At 47.3% G+C, this 15935-nt stretch overlaps 1 protein-coding gene across 1 annotated transcript in view; it reads right to left on the reverse strand.

The window, feature by feature from the left end:
- The window catches only part of LOC147105089 (solute carrier family 26 member 9-like), a 93510-nt gene that overhangs the window by 18199 nt on the left and 59376 nt on the right, over positions 1-15935 (reverse strand). Inside the window, exons 15-18 of the mRNA XM_086011741.1 lie at positions 15456-15566; positions 11861-12133; positions 8339-8393; positions 1370-1515 (exon numbers count right to left, since the gene is read on the reverse strand). Coding sequence (XP_085867867.1) covers positions 1370-1515; positions 8339-8393; positions 11861-12133; positions 15456-15566 — 585 coding nt within the window. The remainder of the gene's footprint in view (positions 1-1369; positions 1516-8338; positions 8394-11860; positions 12134-15455; positions 15567-15935) is intronic.

The raw sequence follows: 15935 nt of genomic DNA on the forward strand, positions 1-15935 counted from the left end.
CGCCGGATAGTCACTTTCAGCGCCCCAAGTCGAAGCCGGCCGCAAATCAAGGGTTTCGGCGCCCCCGCTTGGGGCGCTGAAACTGAATATCGGCGCGCTAAGCGGCAGGCTGCGGTACTGCAGGCCTTCCTCCCTCTCTTAAGGGGGAAGTGCCTGCAACAGCGCGATCGCCGCTCGCTAGTGCCAGCAAATGAGCCCGGCACCACGGAGAAGTGCCGGGCTCCCGGAAAACAGCCGGCAATGCCGCGGGGGTGGGGTGGAGGAGGCCGGGGAAGGAGATGCGGGCAGGCGGCCGCCGAAAAAGCGGCCGGCCGCACATCCGCCTTAACTTGCCCCACTACCGCATCAGGTAGGCCCCGTTTTCTGGTCGCTGTTTGCGGCCGCCGCGGAAGAGGCGGCCGCAACTCAATATGGCGGTCGGGCCGGTAGCGGGGCGGTAGCGGGGCACTGCGCACACCGATGACGTCATCGGTGGCGGCGCAGCGCTACTGGCTAACGCTGCCATTACCGCACCGCTGAATATCGGGGGAAGTTTAGCAAGTGGCGCAAAAGCCCTCTTTGGGCGAAAACTGGGCGCAAAGCCAACCGAATTTCTAGGCCAAAATCTTTACAAAGTAAAGGTACAAAGGGAAACAATTACATAAGAACATAAGAAATAGGAACAGGAGTCGGCCATTCGGCCCCTCGAGCCTACTCCACCATTCAATAAGATCATGGCTGATCTTTGACCTCAACTCCACTTTCCCGCCCGATCCCCATATCCCTTGACTCCCCTGTTTTTCAAAAATCTGTCTATCTCCGCCTTGAAGATATTCAATGACCCAGCTTCCATAGCTCTCTGGGGTAAAGAATTCCAAAGATTCACGAGCACCTGAGAGAAGAAATTCCTCCTCACTTCCGATTTAAATGGTCGACCCCTTATTCTGAAACTATGCCCCCTAGTTCTAGATTCCCCCACGAGGGGAAACATCCTCTCAGTATCTACCCTGTCAAACCCCTTCAGAATCTTATATGTTTCAATAAGATCACCTCTCATTCTTCTAAACTCCCAATAAGTATAGGCCCAACCTGCTCAACCGTTCCTCATAAGACAACCCCTCCAACTCAATTGGGATTATCTGAGGCAGATAAGTGGCAATAAATACCTGGTGAATTTAAGACAGTAATCTAATTGTAAGAGGAACATAAACTGAATCCACTGAATTTAGCTCTTGCTGTTTGAGGCATTAGCTGATCCACTGGATTGAATTAGTTGTGACTTTGTTACGAGTAACCATTATAATCTGTTCACTCCGGCGCAAGGATCAAAGTGTTCTTTCATATTTTTAAAAAGTAAATTAGGGTTCTTAAATAAAAAAAGTTTGCTTACTTTTTCCTTGGCTGCATCCTGCCTGTTTTCACTCGCCTTGGCCAACGTGTACAGGACAGCATCGTGCACGGAGAGGAAGAGACAACTGCGCTCCAGCTCACCCACGTCAAACATTCCGCCAGTCTCGATGTCTTCATACACTTGATCTGTTGTACGAAAGTTTTAAAAAAAAACACACACACACACAATTATAACTGGACATCATGACCATTTTCAAAGGCAGTGCAATGAATCCCTCAGAAAAGGTCTCCCGCCTTCAAAAGAATCTACTTCAGTTCCTATCTTTTCCTTATTTACGCACTCTGGCAGCACAAGTTTGTGGGGAGTGTTTGTGGCGAGTGATACTGCTATCTTTTCAGTGGCAGGTACCACGCCACGATTAATCACCAAGGTGACTGGGCCTAGTAATGCCAACTGGCCGAGGTGATGAGAAGTATTTCTATCAGAGCCAGGCCATGGAAAGTTGGGGTGACTGACAATCAGCAATATTAATCAGACCTAATTTAGGGGAACAATTTGCAGGGCTATGAGGAAAGGGCAGGGGAGTGAGATTAATTGGGTCACTTGTTCAAAGAGCCGGGGCAGGCACGATGGGCCGAATGGCCTCCTTCTGTGCTGTACTTTTCTATGATTCTATGTTGCTGGTTCAGTTGTGGTAGAGCGGAACTAAACTAAAAGCTCAGGTGAATTTCGAATCCACTTTTAAATGGTGGGATTTTCAATTCGGCTGGCGAGAAATTTGGAGGTGAGTCAAATTTAGTTCAGGCTACAGGAGAACAGATTGACTGAGTTTCGATGAATGAGCCCCGATCAGTCATTTTTGTCAGGCAGTTCCACAGGCCCTACACCTAAGTCGACAGAGTTGTGAAATGATAGGGTATTGTGCTTCTCAGCTACTCAGCTTCTTTTGTTACTGTATTCTCGTTGTCTATGTAACAGGAGAAGGATTCAAGCAAATCGACATGTCGTCAAAATCATCAAGAATCAATTGATCATTTAAAAAGCAGGTTCTCAGTTACTGCAAAAGCCTGCAGCCCAGGTGATGCTAACATGATAATGGAATGAATTGCGGCATGAACATCCTCAGGAACAGCATAATATTCGCAGCTCTGTCCTTCATTGGCCCCCTATTGCCATGTTGTTTTTAGTGATTATACCCGTAGCTTTTAAGAATTGACTGTTCTTAATGAATGAACTAGGAAATAAAGTTGACAGTTGCCTCTTCAATTACTGATTTCACTGCCCAGTGAGAAGAACCCACTTCACAATGGCAAACAGCCATGACCAAAGATTGAAAGATCTTTGAAAGATATTGAAAGATTGAACAGGCTGGGGCTCTTTTCTCTAGAAATGGTGGGACCAGGAGGTGACCTCTATCAGGTCTTTAAGATTATGAACATGTTTGATAGGGTAGGCGTAGAGAAGATGTTTCAACATACAGGGGAGACCAGAACTAGGAGCCATAAATATAATATAATAAATCCAATAGGGAATTCAGGAGAAGCTTCTTTACCCAGAGAGGGGTTAGAATGTGGAACTCGCTACCACAAGGAATAGTTGAGGTGACTTGCATAGGTGCATTTATGAGGAAGCTAGATAAGCACGTGAGGGAGAAAGCAATAGAAGGATATGTTGATGGGGTTAGATGAAGAAGGGTGGGAGGAGGCTCATGTGGAGCATAAACACCGACATGGTCCAGTTGGAATGGCCTGTTTCTGTGCTGTAAATACAATGTAAAAGCCATGATGATCCAAGTAATTACAGATACAGATCTAAACACAGAGACAATCAGCCTCACCCTACAAGTACACAGGCTTTTAAAAAGCTATTTTATTTTTGTGCAAGTCAAAGATATGGGATGTCAGGGCACGGAAGATTACGTCAGCATGAAGCACTCCAGGGTTAGGTATAACGCTGCCTAGAGGCAGTGTAAGTCTTGCTGCTCTACAAAGCAATGCGCCTTAATTCTTGTTTCAACTCTACTGTAGCAGTGTGGCATTTCCATTGCCCACTTCAGGAGCGGTGACAACGTAACTAACAGGAATGACCAATACAATTCTGATGTGAACTTTTTCTTACTGGATTGAATTGACATAGATCACTTGCAGCCAGCAATGATTTAACCCACCGAGAGGCTCGATTCCCAAAACCTACTTCACCAAGGGCTCTAGCCACAAGCATTTGATGCTCCTGAAACTGGACCAAGAGGTTGCTCACAAGCAAATTTTTTCCAAATGGGAAATTTTTTAAAATTCCTTCATGGGATGTGGGCATTGCTGGCAAGGCCAGCATTTATTGCCCATCCCTAATTGCCCTCGAGAAGGTGGTGGTGAGCCACCTTCTTGAACCGCCGCAGTCTGTGTGGTGAGGGTACTCCCACAGTGCTGTTAGGGAGGGAGTTCCAGGATCTTGACCCAGCGACGATGAAGGATCGGCGATATACTTCCAAGTCAGGATGCTGTGTGACTTGGAGGGGAACTTGGAGGTGTTGGTGTTCCCATGCACCTGCTGACTTGTCCTTCTAGGTGGAAGAGGTTGCAGGTTTGGGAGGTGCTGCCAAAGAAGCCTTGGTGAGTTGCTGCAGTGCATCTTGTAGTTGGTACACACTGCAGCCACGGTATGCCGGTGGTGCAGGGAATGAAGTTTAAGGTGGTGGATGGGGTGCCAATCAAATGGCTGGTTTGTCCTGGATGGGGTTGAGCCTCTTGAGTGTTGTTGGAGCTGCACTCATTCAGGCAAGTGGAGAGTATTCCATCACACTCCTGACTTGTGCCTTGTCGATAGTGGAAAGGCTTTGGGGAGTCAGGAGGTGAGACACTCGCTGCAGAATACGTAGCCTCTGACCAGCTCTTGTTGCCACAGTATTTATGTGGCTGGTCCAGTTAAGTTTCTGGTCAATGGTGACCCCCAGGATATTGATGGTGGGGGATTTGGCGATAGTAATGCCGTTAAATGCCAAGGGGCGGTGGTTAGACGCTTGCTTGTTGGAGATAGTCATTGCCTGGCACTTGTGTGGCGCAAATGTTACTTACCACTTATCAGTCCAAACCTGAATGTCTTCCAGGTCTTGCTGCATGTGGGCATGGACTACTTCATTATCTGAGGAGTTGTGAATGGCACTGAACACTGTGCAGTCATCAGCGAACATCCCCACTTCTGACCTTATGATGGAAGGAAGGTCATTGAAGAAGCAGCTGAAGATGGTTGGGCCTAGGACACTGCCCTGAGGAACTCCTGCAGCGATGTCCTGGGGCTGTGATGATTGAGCTCCAACCACAACAACCATCTTCCTTTGTGCTAGGTATGACTCCAGCCAGTGGAGGGTTATCCCCTGATTCCCATTGACTTCAGTTTTACTAGGGCTCCTTCATGCCACACTTGGTCAAATGCTGCTTTGATGTCAAGGGCAACTCACCTCTGGAATTCAACTCTTTTGTCCATGTTTGGACCAAGGCTGTAATAAGGTCCGGAGCCGAGTGGTCCTGGCAGAACCCAAACTAGGCATCAGTGAGCAGGTTATTGGTGAGTAAGTGCTGCTTGATAGCACTGTCGATGACACCTTCCATCACTTTGTTGATGATTGAGAGTAGACTGATGGGGCGGTAATTGGCCGGATTGGATTTGTCCTACTTTTTGTGGACAGGACATACCTGGGCAGTTTTCCACATTGTCGGATAGATGCCAGTGTTGTAGATGTACTGGAACAGCTTGGCTAGAGGTGCGGCTAGTTCTGGAGCACAAGTCTTTAGCACAACAGCTGGGATCTTGTCAGGGCCCATAGCCTTTGCTATTTCCATTGCGCTCAGCCATTTCTTGATATCACGTGGAGTGAATCGAATTGGCTGAAGACTGGCTTCTGTGGTGGTGGGGACCTCAGGAGGAGGCCGATATGGATCATCCACTCGGCACTTCTGGCTGAAGATGATTGCAAATGCTTCAGCTTTCACTTTTGCAATCACATGCTGGGCTCCACCATCATTGAGGATGGGGATACTCATGGAGCCTCCTCCTCCCGTTAGTTGTTTAATGGTCCACCAGTATTCACGATTGGATGTGGCAAGACTGCAGAGTTTTGATCTGAACCATTGATTGTGGGATCACTTAGCTCTGTCTATAGAATACTGTTTCTGCTTTTTAGCATGCATGTAGTCCTGTGTTGCAGCTTCCCCAGGTTGGCACCGAATTTTTAGGTACGCCTGGTGCTGCTCCTGGCATGCACTCCTCATTGAACCCGTGGTTGGTCCCCTGGCTTGATGGTAATGGTAGAATGAGGGATATGCGGGCCATGAGGTTACAGATTGTGGTGGAATTGTGGCCCACAGCGCCTCATGGATGCCCAGTTTTGAGCTGCTAGATCTGGTCTGAATCTATCCCATTTAGCACGGTGGTAGTGCCACACAACATGATGGAGGGTGTCCTCAGTGTGAAGACGGGACTTCGTCTCTACAATGACTGTGCGGTGGTCACTGCTACCAATACTGTCATGTACAGATGCATCTGCGACAGGTAGATTGGTGAGGACGAGGTCAAGTAGGTTTTTTCCTCGTGCTGGTTCTCTCACCACCTGTCGCAGGCCCAGACTGGCAGTTATGTCCTTCAGGACTCGGCCAGCTCAGGCAGTAGTGGTGCTACCGAGCCACTCTTGGTGATGGACATTGAATTCCCCAACCAGAGTACATTCTGTGCCCTTGCTACTCTCAGTGCTTCTTCCAAGTGGTATTCAACATGGAGGAGTACTGATTCATCAGCTGAGGGAGGGCGGTAGGTGGTAATCAGCAGGAGGTTTCCTTGCCCATGCTTGACCTGAAGCCGTGAGACTTCATGGGGTCCGGAGTCAATGTTGAGGACTCCCAGGGCCACTCCTTCCCGACTGTATACCATTTTGCCGCCACCCCTGGTGGGTCTGTCCTGCCGGTGGGACAGGACATACCCAGGGATGGTGATGGAGGAGTCTGGGACATTGGCTGAAAGGTATGGTTCTGTGAGTGTGACTATGTCAGGCTGTTGCTTGACTAGTTTGTGGGACAGCTCTCCCAATGTTGGCACAAGTCCCCAGATGTTGATGAGGAGGACTTTGCAGGGTCGACTGGGCTGAGCTGGGTATGCCATTGTCGTGTCCGTGGCCGGTGCTGAGGTCGATGCCGGGTGGTCCATCCGGTTTTATTATTATTGCACTTTGATTAAACACCTTTGACCATAGTATTAGGAGTGGGCCTTTGGCGTAGTGGTAGCATCCCCGCCACTGGGCCAGAAGGCATAGGGTTTCGAACCCCGCTCCAGATATTCCCGGCAAGTGGAGTCGGAGCTCCGGCTCTAAATTCTGGGTTGACATCCAGCAGGATACTTGCGTCCGTGGGTGTGGGTGGCCCCCCCCCCCGCCTTGTATGGGTTGTGGGAGCCCGTAAAACCCTCCCGCCATAGGACTAACCACCCTAATGGCTGGTACGAAGATGGTTACGGTCACGGAAGGAGTGTTGATCGTGGCCAGAAATCCTTCCACCACTTCATACAGTTCCCCAAAGGGAACAGTATGAAGACACATATGACAACGACCATAGTATTAGCCTGGGTGCATTGTATTGCCTTGTTTGTACCTTATAATACTAAATAAATATTGATAGTGGAATAATTATTATGTACTTATGCATTATATTTACTACAGAATGCATAAGTACATAATAATTATTCCACTATCAATATTTAATAATTAATATAAGGTATAAAGAAGTCAATAAAATGCACCCAGGCTAATACTATGGTCAAAGGTGTTTAATCAAAGTGCAGGAGCCATTTATTGCTGAATTGCTCTCTGATAAGTGGTAAACTTTATTATGGTTATGTTTGTGTTGATGTATTGCAGGCCAAATGTATGTTGAATGTTTGAATGTCTTCATCTAGATGTACACTCTCGGGAGCCGCAAGCCTACATTTCGTTGTACTGCACTTGTGCACTAACAATGACAATAAAAGTTGATTTGATTTGATTTGATTATTGCGATTATATAATTTTTAGGAGTTGAAACAAGTTTCAAATTGAATACCACTAACGTATCATAAATCCATTGGCATGGAAGGGTCAAAGGTCAAACGCCATGTCACTGAACAAGTTAATGGTCATAAGACTTGGTTCTTATATTGTGATTGGCCCATGATTAAATCATATGACACAATTGGGTATGCAGCATCTGCTTTTTAAAACAAGTTAAAATGACCACTATTTCCTGTGTGTTCAACAGGTCAACTCTATTTTAACTGACCAGAGTTTATATTGCTTCAGACTGCTTCGTGATGAGGACAAATTTCAAATCTGCGTTGCAAGGTATGGTGAAAGCTGGCATTATAACCTTTAGCTATTTTCATCCACTTGACGTTAAACCGAAGCCCCCGTCTGCTCTGTCAGGTGGACATAAAAGATCCCATGGCACTATTTCGAAGAAGAACAAGGGAGATCTCCCTGGTGTCTTGGCCAATATTGATCTGTCAATCAACATCATTAAAAAAATAGATTATCTGGTCATTATCACATTGATGTTTGTGGGAGCTTGCTGTGTGCAAATTGGCTGTCGCATTACAACAGAGGCTACACTTCAAAAAGTACTTCATTGGCTGTAAAGCGTTTTGGGACGTCTGGTGGTCATGAAAGGTGCAGTAGAAATGCAAGTTCTTTCTTTCCTTCTGCTATACGATAGGAAGTGTCAAACTGGCACAACATATTGATGCATGTGGCTTCTTTTAATTTGCTCTCAGGATGTGGGTGACGCTGGCAAGAGTAGAGGGTACATCTAACCATGCTATACCTCAACCGGGAGTGGTTGACAACAATGCTGGATATTCAGAATGGAAATGTAATATCCCCCAGCATGGACATCCTCACCTTGATGACCACAAACCAAACCTGCTAGATGTTAATCAATGCTACGTCCTCATTAACATTTTAACTGATGACATTTTAGTTGTTGATGATCTCACCCCGTATGCCGGCCAGATAAATAGTTACACCAATCTTCTTGTAGCTTGAACACATCTGTGCAAACAAAAAAGGCCACAAAAAAATCAGAAGAGGAAATTCTCCAGAAAGCTAATAAACAGGTCAACACACGAAGCACAAGTTGAAGTGATTTTTGCTTTGGGCACCCAGCTTCATTTACATTTTGTGTTACCATTTAGTCTTTTCAACTTATTCCCCCCCTCAACCAATCTCAACCGCATTGCTGTTTCTGATGTCTTGCTGTGCACAAAATGGCTGCTATGCTTGCCTAAATAACACGCCACTGGACATCAAAATAATTAGTTGCATGCGAAGCACTTTGAGATGTGATAAAGCGCAATATAAATGACCATCTGTTTGCCTTTTATATTACATTCAAAGTTCTATATTTTTAAAGTTTGTTGTTTTAAAGAAAACCTCTATGGAATTAATTTAAAAGCCTTACAGGATGTTTTTATTTGGCAAGGGATCACCAGAACACAATAAATATGATTTGCTAAATAGACAGTCTGTCTGAGAAAATAGTTTTCACTGCTCTCCATGAAGCATTGTCATTGGTCAATAACCTCTAGTGGAAGATGTCAACAAGCAGCACAACAGAAGCCATTTTCCACTGCACCAACCACGGTGTCCATTTTTTTTTGTAATTTCCTCTATCCTCATGCTGTTTTTTTCCTGAACACAACCAGAAAAAAGTCTGGAAAGATTCCTGGGGTTAAGAGAGGGTAGAAAGGAAGGTTGCTCCCTAGCCAGGGGATGGGGGTGGGGGGAGTGGGGTGGGGGGTGGGGGAAGGTGGGGGGGAATAATTTGGGGCAGATTCCGGGATCATTAAATTCCATTGGGAGAGGCTATGGACAGATTTTCTGCCCACCTTACATTAACATAAGAACATAAGAAATAGGAGCAGGAGTAGGCCATATGGCCCCTCGAGCCAGCTGCGTTATTCAATAAGAACATGGCTGATCATCGACATCAACTCCACTTTCCCACCCTATCCCCATATCCTTTGACTAAATTAGTGTCCAAAAATCTATCGATCTCCGTCTTGAATATACTCAACGACTGAGCATCCACAACCCTCTAGAATAAATTTCTGCTCATCTCAGTCCTAAATGGCCCACCCCTTATCCTGAGACTATGCCTCCTGTTCTAGACTCTCCAGCCAGGGGAAACAGCCTCTCAGCATCTACCCTGTCAAGCCCGCTAAGAATTTTTTTACGTTTAAATGAGATCATGCAACTAAAGGGGCGTATCTGGGAGTTCCCAGGTTTCTTCAGGAATTCCGCCCATTGACAGGCCTCAATGCAACTCATGCTCACTGATAGCAGGCGTGAGTCCCATTGAGGCCTTTACCAGAGTAACGTAAGCAATCCAGGAAAGGATCACCTACCTTTAGCCTGAAGGCACGATGGCTGCGCTAGGAGCTGAAGAAATGTTATTTAAGTTTTGTCTTCAGCTCAGAAAAGGCCTTTGGCCACCTGAGGCTAAGGTGGCTGTGGACCACTCTTGGGTGTATTGGCATGGGCACTGCTGAAATGCACTTGCAGGTGTGATCCATCCGTTCCAGCCATGCAAATGACCCCATTATTGCAAGTAGGGTTGACTTTGGGCAAGGACGGGCACGGGTTTCATTCTGCTACACCTACGCCAGTGGAGCAGGCTCCTACGAATTTTGGGGCCTAAATATTATCCCACTGGTGCGTATACTACACAAAAGAGGGACCTTGGTGTGCATGTACATAGATCCCTGAAGGCAGCAGGACAGGTAGATAAGGTGGTTAAAAAGGCATATGGGATACTTGCCTTCATTAGCCGAGGCATAGAATATAAGAGCAGGGAGGTTATGATGGAGCTGTACAAAACGCTAGTTAGGCCACAGCTGGAATACTGTATGCAGTTCTGGTCGCCACACTATATGAGGGATGTGATTGCATTGGAGAGGGTGCAGAGGAGTTTCACCAGGATGTTACCTGGGCTAGAGCGCTTCAGCTATGAAGAGAGACTGGACAGGCTGGGGTTGTTTTCCTTCGAGCAGAGAAGGCTGAGGGGGGACCTGATTGAGGTGTACAAAATTATGAGGGGCATAGATAGGGTAGATAGAAAGGAACTTTTCCCCTTAGTAGAGGGGTCAATAACCAGGGGGCATAGTTTCAAGGTAGGGGCAGGCGGTTTAGAGGGGATTTGAGGAAAAACTTTTTCACCCATAGGGTGGTTGGAATCTGGAACTCACTGCCTGAAAGGGTGGTAGAGGCAGGAACCCTCACAACATTCAAGAAGCATTTAGATGAGCACTTGAAACGCCATAGCATACAAGGCTATGGACCAAGTGCTGGAAAATGGGATTAGAATAGACAGGGCTTGATGGCCGGCGCGGACACGATGGGCCGAAAGGCCTCTTTCTGTGCTGTATAACTCTATGGCCTAGAAATTCAGTGGGCTGCGCCACCCGTTAGCGCCTTAAGAGGGCGCTAAGTGGGTTGGAAGCCACTGGCCACGCCTCCCGCTAAATTTAGCGGGACGCTAATGGTGGCGCTAGCCGTTAGCGCTGCGCCGCTACCGATGACGTCATCGGTGTGTGCAGCGCCCCGCTACCGCCCCGATCGCAAAATTTAGTTGCGCCCCCTGCTTTAACGCTGGTCGCTACTTGCGACCGGTTCAGGGGGGCCTACCTGCGGCGGTAGAGGCGCTGAGGTGCAGGGCGGCCATTTTTTTTGCTGGCCGCCTGCCAGCACCTCTCTGCGCTGCCGTCCCCGGCCTCCTGAGCCCCCCCCCGCGGAGTGCCGGCTGTGTTCCAAGAGCCCGGCACTTCTCCTCAGTGCCGGGCTCTTTTGCCGGCACTCGCAATCTTCGATCATGCTGCAGCAGGCCCCTCCCCTTTAAGAAGGGGAGGAAGGCCTGCAGTACCGCAGCGCGCTGTGCCGCAGCGTGTGGCGCTGTGGCACGTTGCGCAGTGATATTGAGTTGCAGCGCCCCAAGAGGGATGCGGGGCGCCTCCAGTAGCGCCGTGCTTCCCTCTGGGGAGCGCAAAATCAATTTCCGGCGGGCGGCCGCGACTACTTCCGGGGCGCTACTTTTAGCGCCCTGGTGAGGCTGGTGCCCCAAACGGGGCACCACTGAATTTCTAGGCTTATGACTCTAAAATGACAGGGTTGTCAGAGTGGAAGCAGGGTCGGAGATAGGTCTACAACATTATAGCTATGATTCTCTCTAAGCCACCTTCCCTTCAATCATAGAATTAACCCTTACATTTATGTCTTCCGTTTTCTCTGAGAACGACTCCGTATTTTTGTAGGCTGATGACATTTTTAGAATTTCTTCCTTCACTTTTTCCTATCATTCTCTCTAACCCTTTCCCGTTTCCTTGTTGGGTGCCCTATTCTCTTTTCCTTATCCATACACTGGTCAACTTCCCTGTCCAACACAGAGGTTCCTGCAGATATGGGAGCGACAGTGATGGGATACGACAGTGCTGGCATTTCAGTTGAATAATGTTAATAGTTACCTTTCCCAGTACTTTGATTCCCATAAGATCCACAAAACAGACTCCGCTCATGTCCAAGATAAGAGTGTGAATGTCAATTATGGGATGTGCAAGTTTAATGGGATCCTCGGCATTCTCCAGGTCTAGTGTGGATTTCTGCATTCTCTCGTGTAACCCATTGGGAGTGTTGACTGTGATGTAAGATATTCTAGGAGCGTCATCCACTGAGTTATTATTACAGTCCATGGATGTTTCAGCTTCCACCTCTTTCACCAGCTCCTGTAAAGACACTTGCTGTAAAAGACAGAAGGAAAAGGAGGAAGAGTTTAATGAAACGAAAAAAAACCCCAAGAAAATGCTAGCAACACACAGCAGACCAGTCAGCGCCTGTGGAGAGCACAGATCAGTTTCGGGCCTTCATCAGAACTGAAAAAGTTAAGGATGAGCAAATATTTTAATTGAACAATCGGAACAAAGGGGAGGAAGAGGGGGAGGGGAGAACGCGATACAGGAAGCATCAGTGGCCTGTAACTGGCTTAAAAGGAAAACAGGAAATTGTTAGATGGCTGAGGTGGGTTTACATCAGGCAACAGCTTTGTTCCGATACTTCCTCTCTGCGTGTTTTTCCCCCTCCAGCTCTAATTTTATTAAAATGTGTGTTCATGTTTCATTTTTTCAATCCTTACACAAAGGTTTGCACACTTGAACTGTAAACTCATCTGTTCTTTCCACAGACACTGATAGATTTCCGTTGTGTTGACAGTTTTGTTTTTAAGAGTCCAGTAACACTGCTTGACGATGTCATTCTATTTTCCTGTGCTTATGCACTCGTTACAAAGATTGGTGAGAGAGCGATAGTTTCGAACAGTTAATGTGTACTTTTACAAATATAGAGCATCTTTATACATCCAGAAACTTGTCCATATTAGCAGCGATGAAGGGGATAGCAGACCTGAGTTATACTGCACACACTGCATCATTAAGAAAAGCAGTGCTCTATGCTTGTACACATGCCATCACTTCCCTAAGTTCAGTTATTACTGAGTAACACTACGGAGTTGGCATTGATGCAAAGGGGAAATTGCTTTGCAAAGGTTGAACTCTGCAGTTCAACCGGCCTCTACCGTAGAACATAGGAGCAGGAGCAGGCCATTCAGCCCCTCGAGCCTGCTCCGCCATTCAATTAGATAATGGGCCGTATTTTCCGATGCCTACGGGTGTGTACGCGCTGTGTACACACCCGTAGGGACATCGCAAATGCCGGTTTCAGGCGCGCCAAGCGCATGCGCTGAAAACCAGCTCTCGACAAATCGGACGCCTGCCCTGGAGAAGGGCCTCTGCAGGGGGAGAGTTCCGTTTTCTGCAGAACCTCTGCCCACTGAAAACCCTTAGAAATCTTACGCCTGGACTTACGTCTTTTACCAGTGTAAGAGTTTAAAAAAGTAAAAAAAAAAATTTTTTTACTCACTTATAATTAAAAATTACTTTTTAAAAAGGTAAGTTTATTTTTAGCCCTGTAAAAAACTTTAATTCTTTTTTCAAAAAATTAAATTTTTGTTTAAAATATTTAATTTAATGTAACTTAACTCATTTTAAAAACTTGATGGTTCATTTATTTATTTAATGTTTTGATGTGTTTTTGGGGCGATCTCCATTCATACTTTTGACGGGTCTATCTGTCAAAATATGATGGGGGATTCCCTTCTCCTATTGGCTGGCCTGGCCCATGTGATCCCAGGGACGCTTACGAACCCGCCTGCGCCTCTGGGATACGTGGGCCCTGCGCATTTCGACTGTGGAGAGGCCCAGGATGGGAAGTGTCCGGACCTCGGGAGCCCTCGGGTAAGAGCGTAGATTTTTTTCCGCTAGGAGGCATCTGCACGCAGGAAGCCTCCGATTGGAAATTACTTGCCAATGGCTAACCTGTACCTCAACTCCATTCACCTGGACGCCCAAATTTTAGTCCACTACAATTCCTAGTTTCTCACTATTTAAAAAATACTCCGATTCATCTTTCTTGGGTCGAAAGTGGATAACCTCCCACACAATAGCAAAATACTGCGGATGCTGGAAATCTGAAATAACAACAGAAAATGCTGGAAACACTCAGCAGGCCACTCACTCTCTCTCCACGGTTGCTGCCTGGCCTGCTGAGTGTTTCCAGCATTTTCTGTTGTTATTTTGGATAACCTCCCACTTCGCCGACAGTGAACTCCATCCGCCACAATCTTTGGCCACTCACTTAATCAGCACGAAAATGTTCTGCAGATGGATTGATCAGAAATCTGTTAAATTGTGCAGTTGTGTTGTGGGCTGCTCTGCCTTATATACACCTTCCCAGGTGACAGGTTGAACAGAAAACCATCCGCCATTTGCTTGCTCTATGAGGACTCAGAGGTGTGCGCGAGGGATCCAGGATTAGTCCACCTTGACTCCCTGTAGAGAGGGGGGCCCCACCTTGCACCTTACACCGAAGACCCAGTGAGGTCTAGACCCCATCCAGCAGGGAGTCGCAAAGATGCGGGCGCAGTTTATTTTCTTTCGACTTGAGACTAATAATCATTTTGTGGCATGGATTTGATGTAAATGAAAAAAGTAACCACGTGTGATAAATAAAATCGTCTGTGTCCTTAAAACAAGTAAACACTCACAAAATTAAAAGCAAGACACGCTGGAAGTCTTAAATTCATCTCCTGGGACAAGAATGTCGGCAACGCAACCAATCAGGTGGGGTCTGACATGAATCTTGACATTCATGTGGAAATGACTTATGAAGTAATACTGAGCGGCCTGCTGGCGGCGCTGTCCAGGGAGAGTATAAACACTCGGGCACGGGCCCAGCTTGCTCAGGACATTTTTTAACAGGAACTAGTGAAGGACACAACTAGATCTCCACGTTGAAAAACAGTTGATTAAAGTCTTGTTTAATACTTAGACCAAGTGCCTAGTAGTTTCCTTACTTCAGGGTCCGTGGAGAGAGTTCTGATCGAGGCCTGTATGCTTGAAGTATGCTTGAGCCCTGGTTTTAACTCGGAGGGGGGGAGGAGGTTGTGCACGCGGGGACTGAGCCAGCATGCAAACCGCCCCGACCTTAACTGCGTGCTGCGTTACCCCGTCAGCCTCCCGCCCGAACCTGGTGGGGAGGCAGCAGCCGCTGGCCGGTGGGTGGGAGCAGAGTGTCGGGTGGTAGGAGGCATCTGCCGGGCACCAAAGGAACGGCACCTGGCACTCGGGTAAGTGGTTGGGAGGGGGATCGGGGGAGAGAAAGTCCGAGGCGGGGAGAGCCTAAACTTTCCATGTGCTGCATTCTGACTAAGGGTCTAGCTGTGAACTGTCCCCCAATGCCGACAGACCACCAGGCATCCCCCCGCACTCCCCCTGCTTCTGAGAAAGTGGAGGAAGCTAAGACCTGAAGATGTTAAAACTTCATCAGCTTCAGACCTCGGCTTCCTGTGTTTAGATCCTGACGAGCCTGCTGTGTATTTCCCGCATTTGCAGCTGTTTTTCTTTTTTGTGTGGAAAGAGTTGGCCACACCGGCAGTTCGAGAAATCTGGACGTTTGTGTACTTGATGGTGCTTGGCAGCTGCCTATTGGTGCAATCACACTGGTTCATACCTTGTTGCAGAGATTACTCGGCCGTCTGGTGTCTCTTTCTTGTTCCTCCTTTTTTGCGGCTTTGAGGTACTTCTTCTTGGCTAAGAAAACCTTCGCTGGGTCAAATCCCGCCTGTAAGAAATAAAGAATCATCTAACTGCATCTTAGCAAAAAGAGACACGCTGTACTTCATTGCAGAAATTATCTTGTTAATGCCGACTGTCCCTTACACACACACTCACGCTCACTCACACACACTCACGCACACACACACACTCACACACACACTCACACACACACTCACACACACACACACTCACACACACACTCACACACACACTCACACACACTCACACACACACTCACACACACACTCACACACACACTCACACACACACACACTCACACACACACTCACACACTCTCACACACTCTCACACACTCTCTCACACTCTCACACATACACACATACACACACACACAGTCACTCACATACACACT

This window comes from Somniosus microcephalus, chromosome 18, assembly GCF_052327205.1.
Source record: "Somniosus microcephalus isolate GS21.2 chromosome 18, FLI_Smic_1.0, whole genome shotgun sequence".
Classification (NCBI taxonomy): domain Eukaryota; kingdom Metazoa; phylum Chordata; class Chondrichthyes; order Squaliformes; family Somniosidae; genus Somniosus; species Somniosus microcephalus.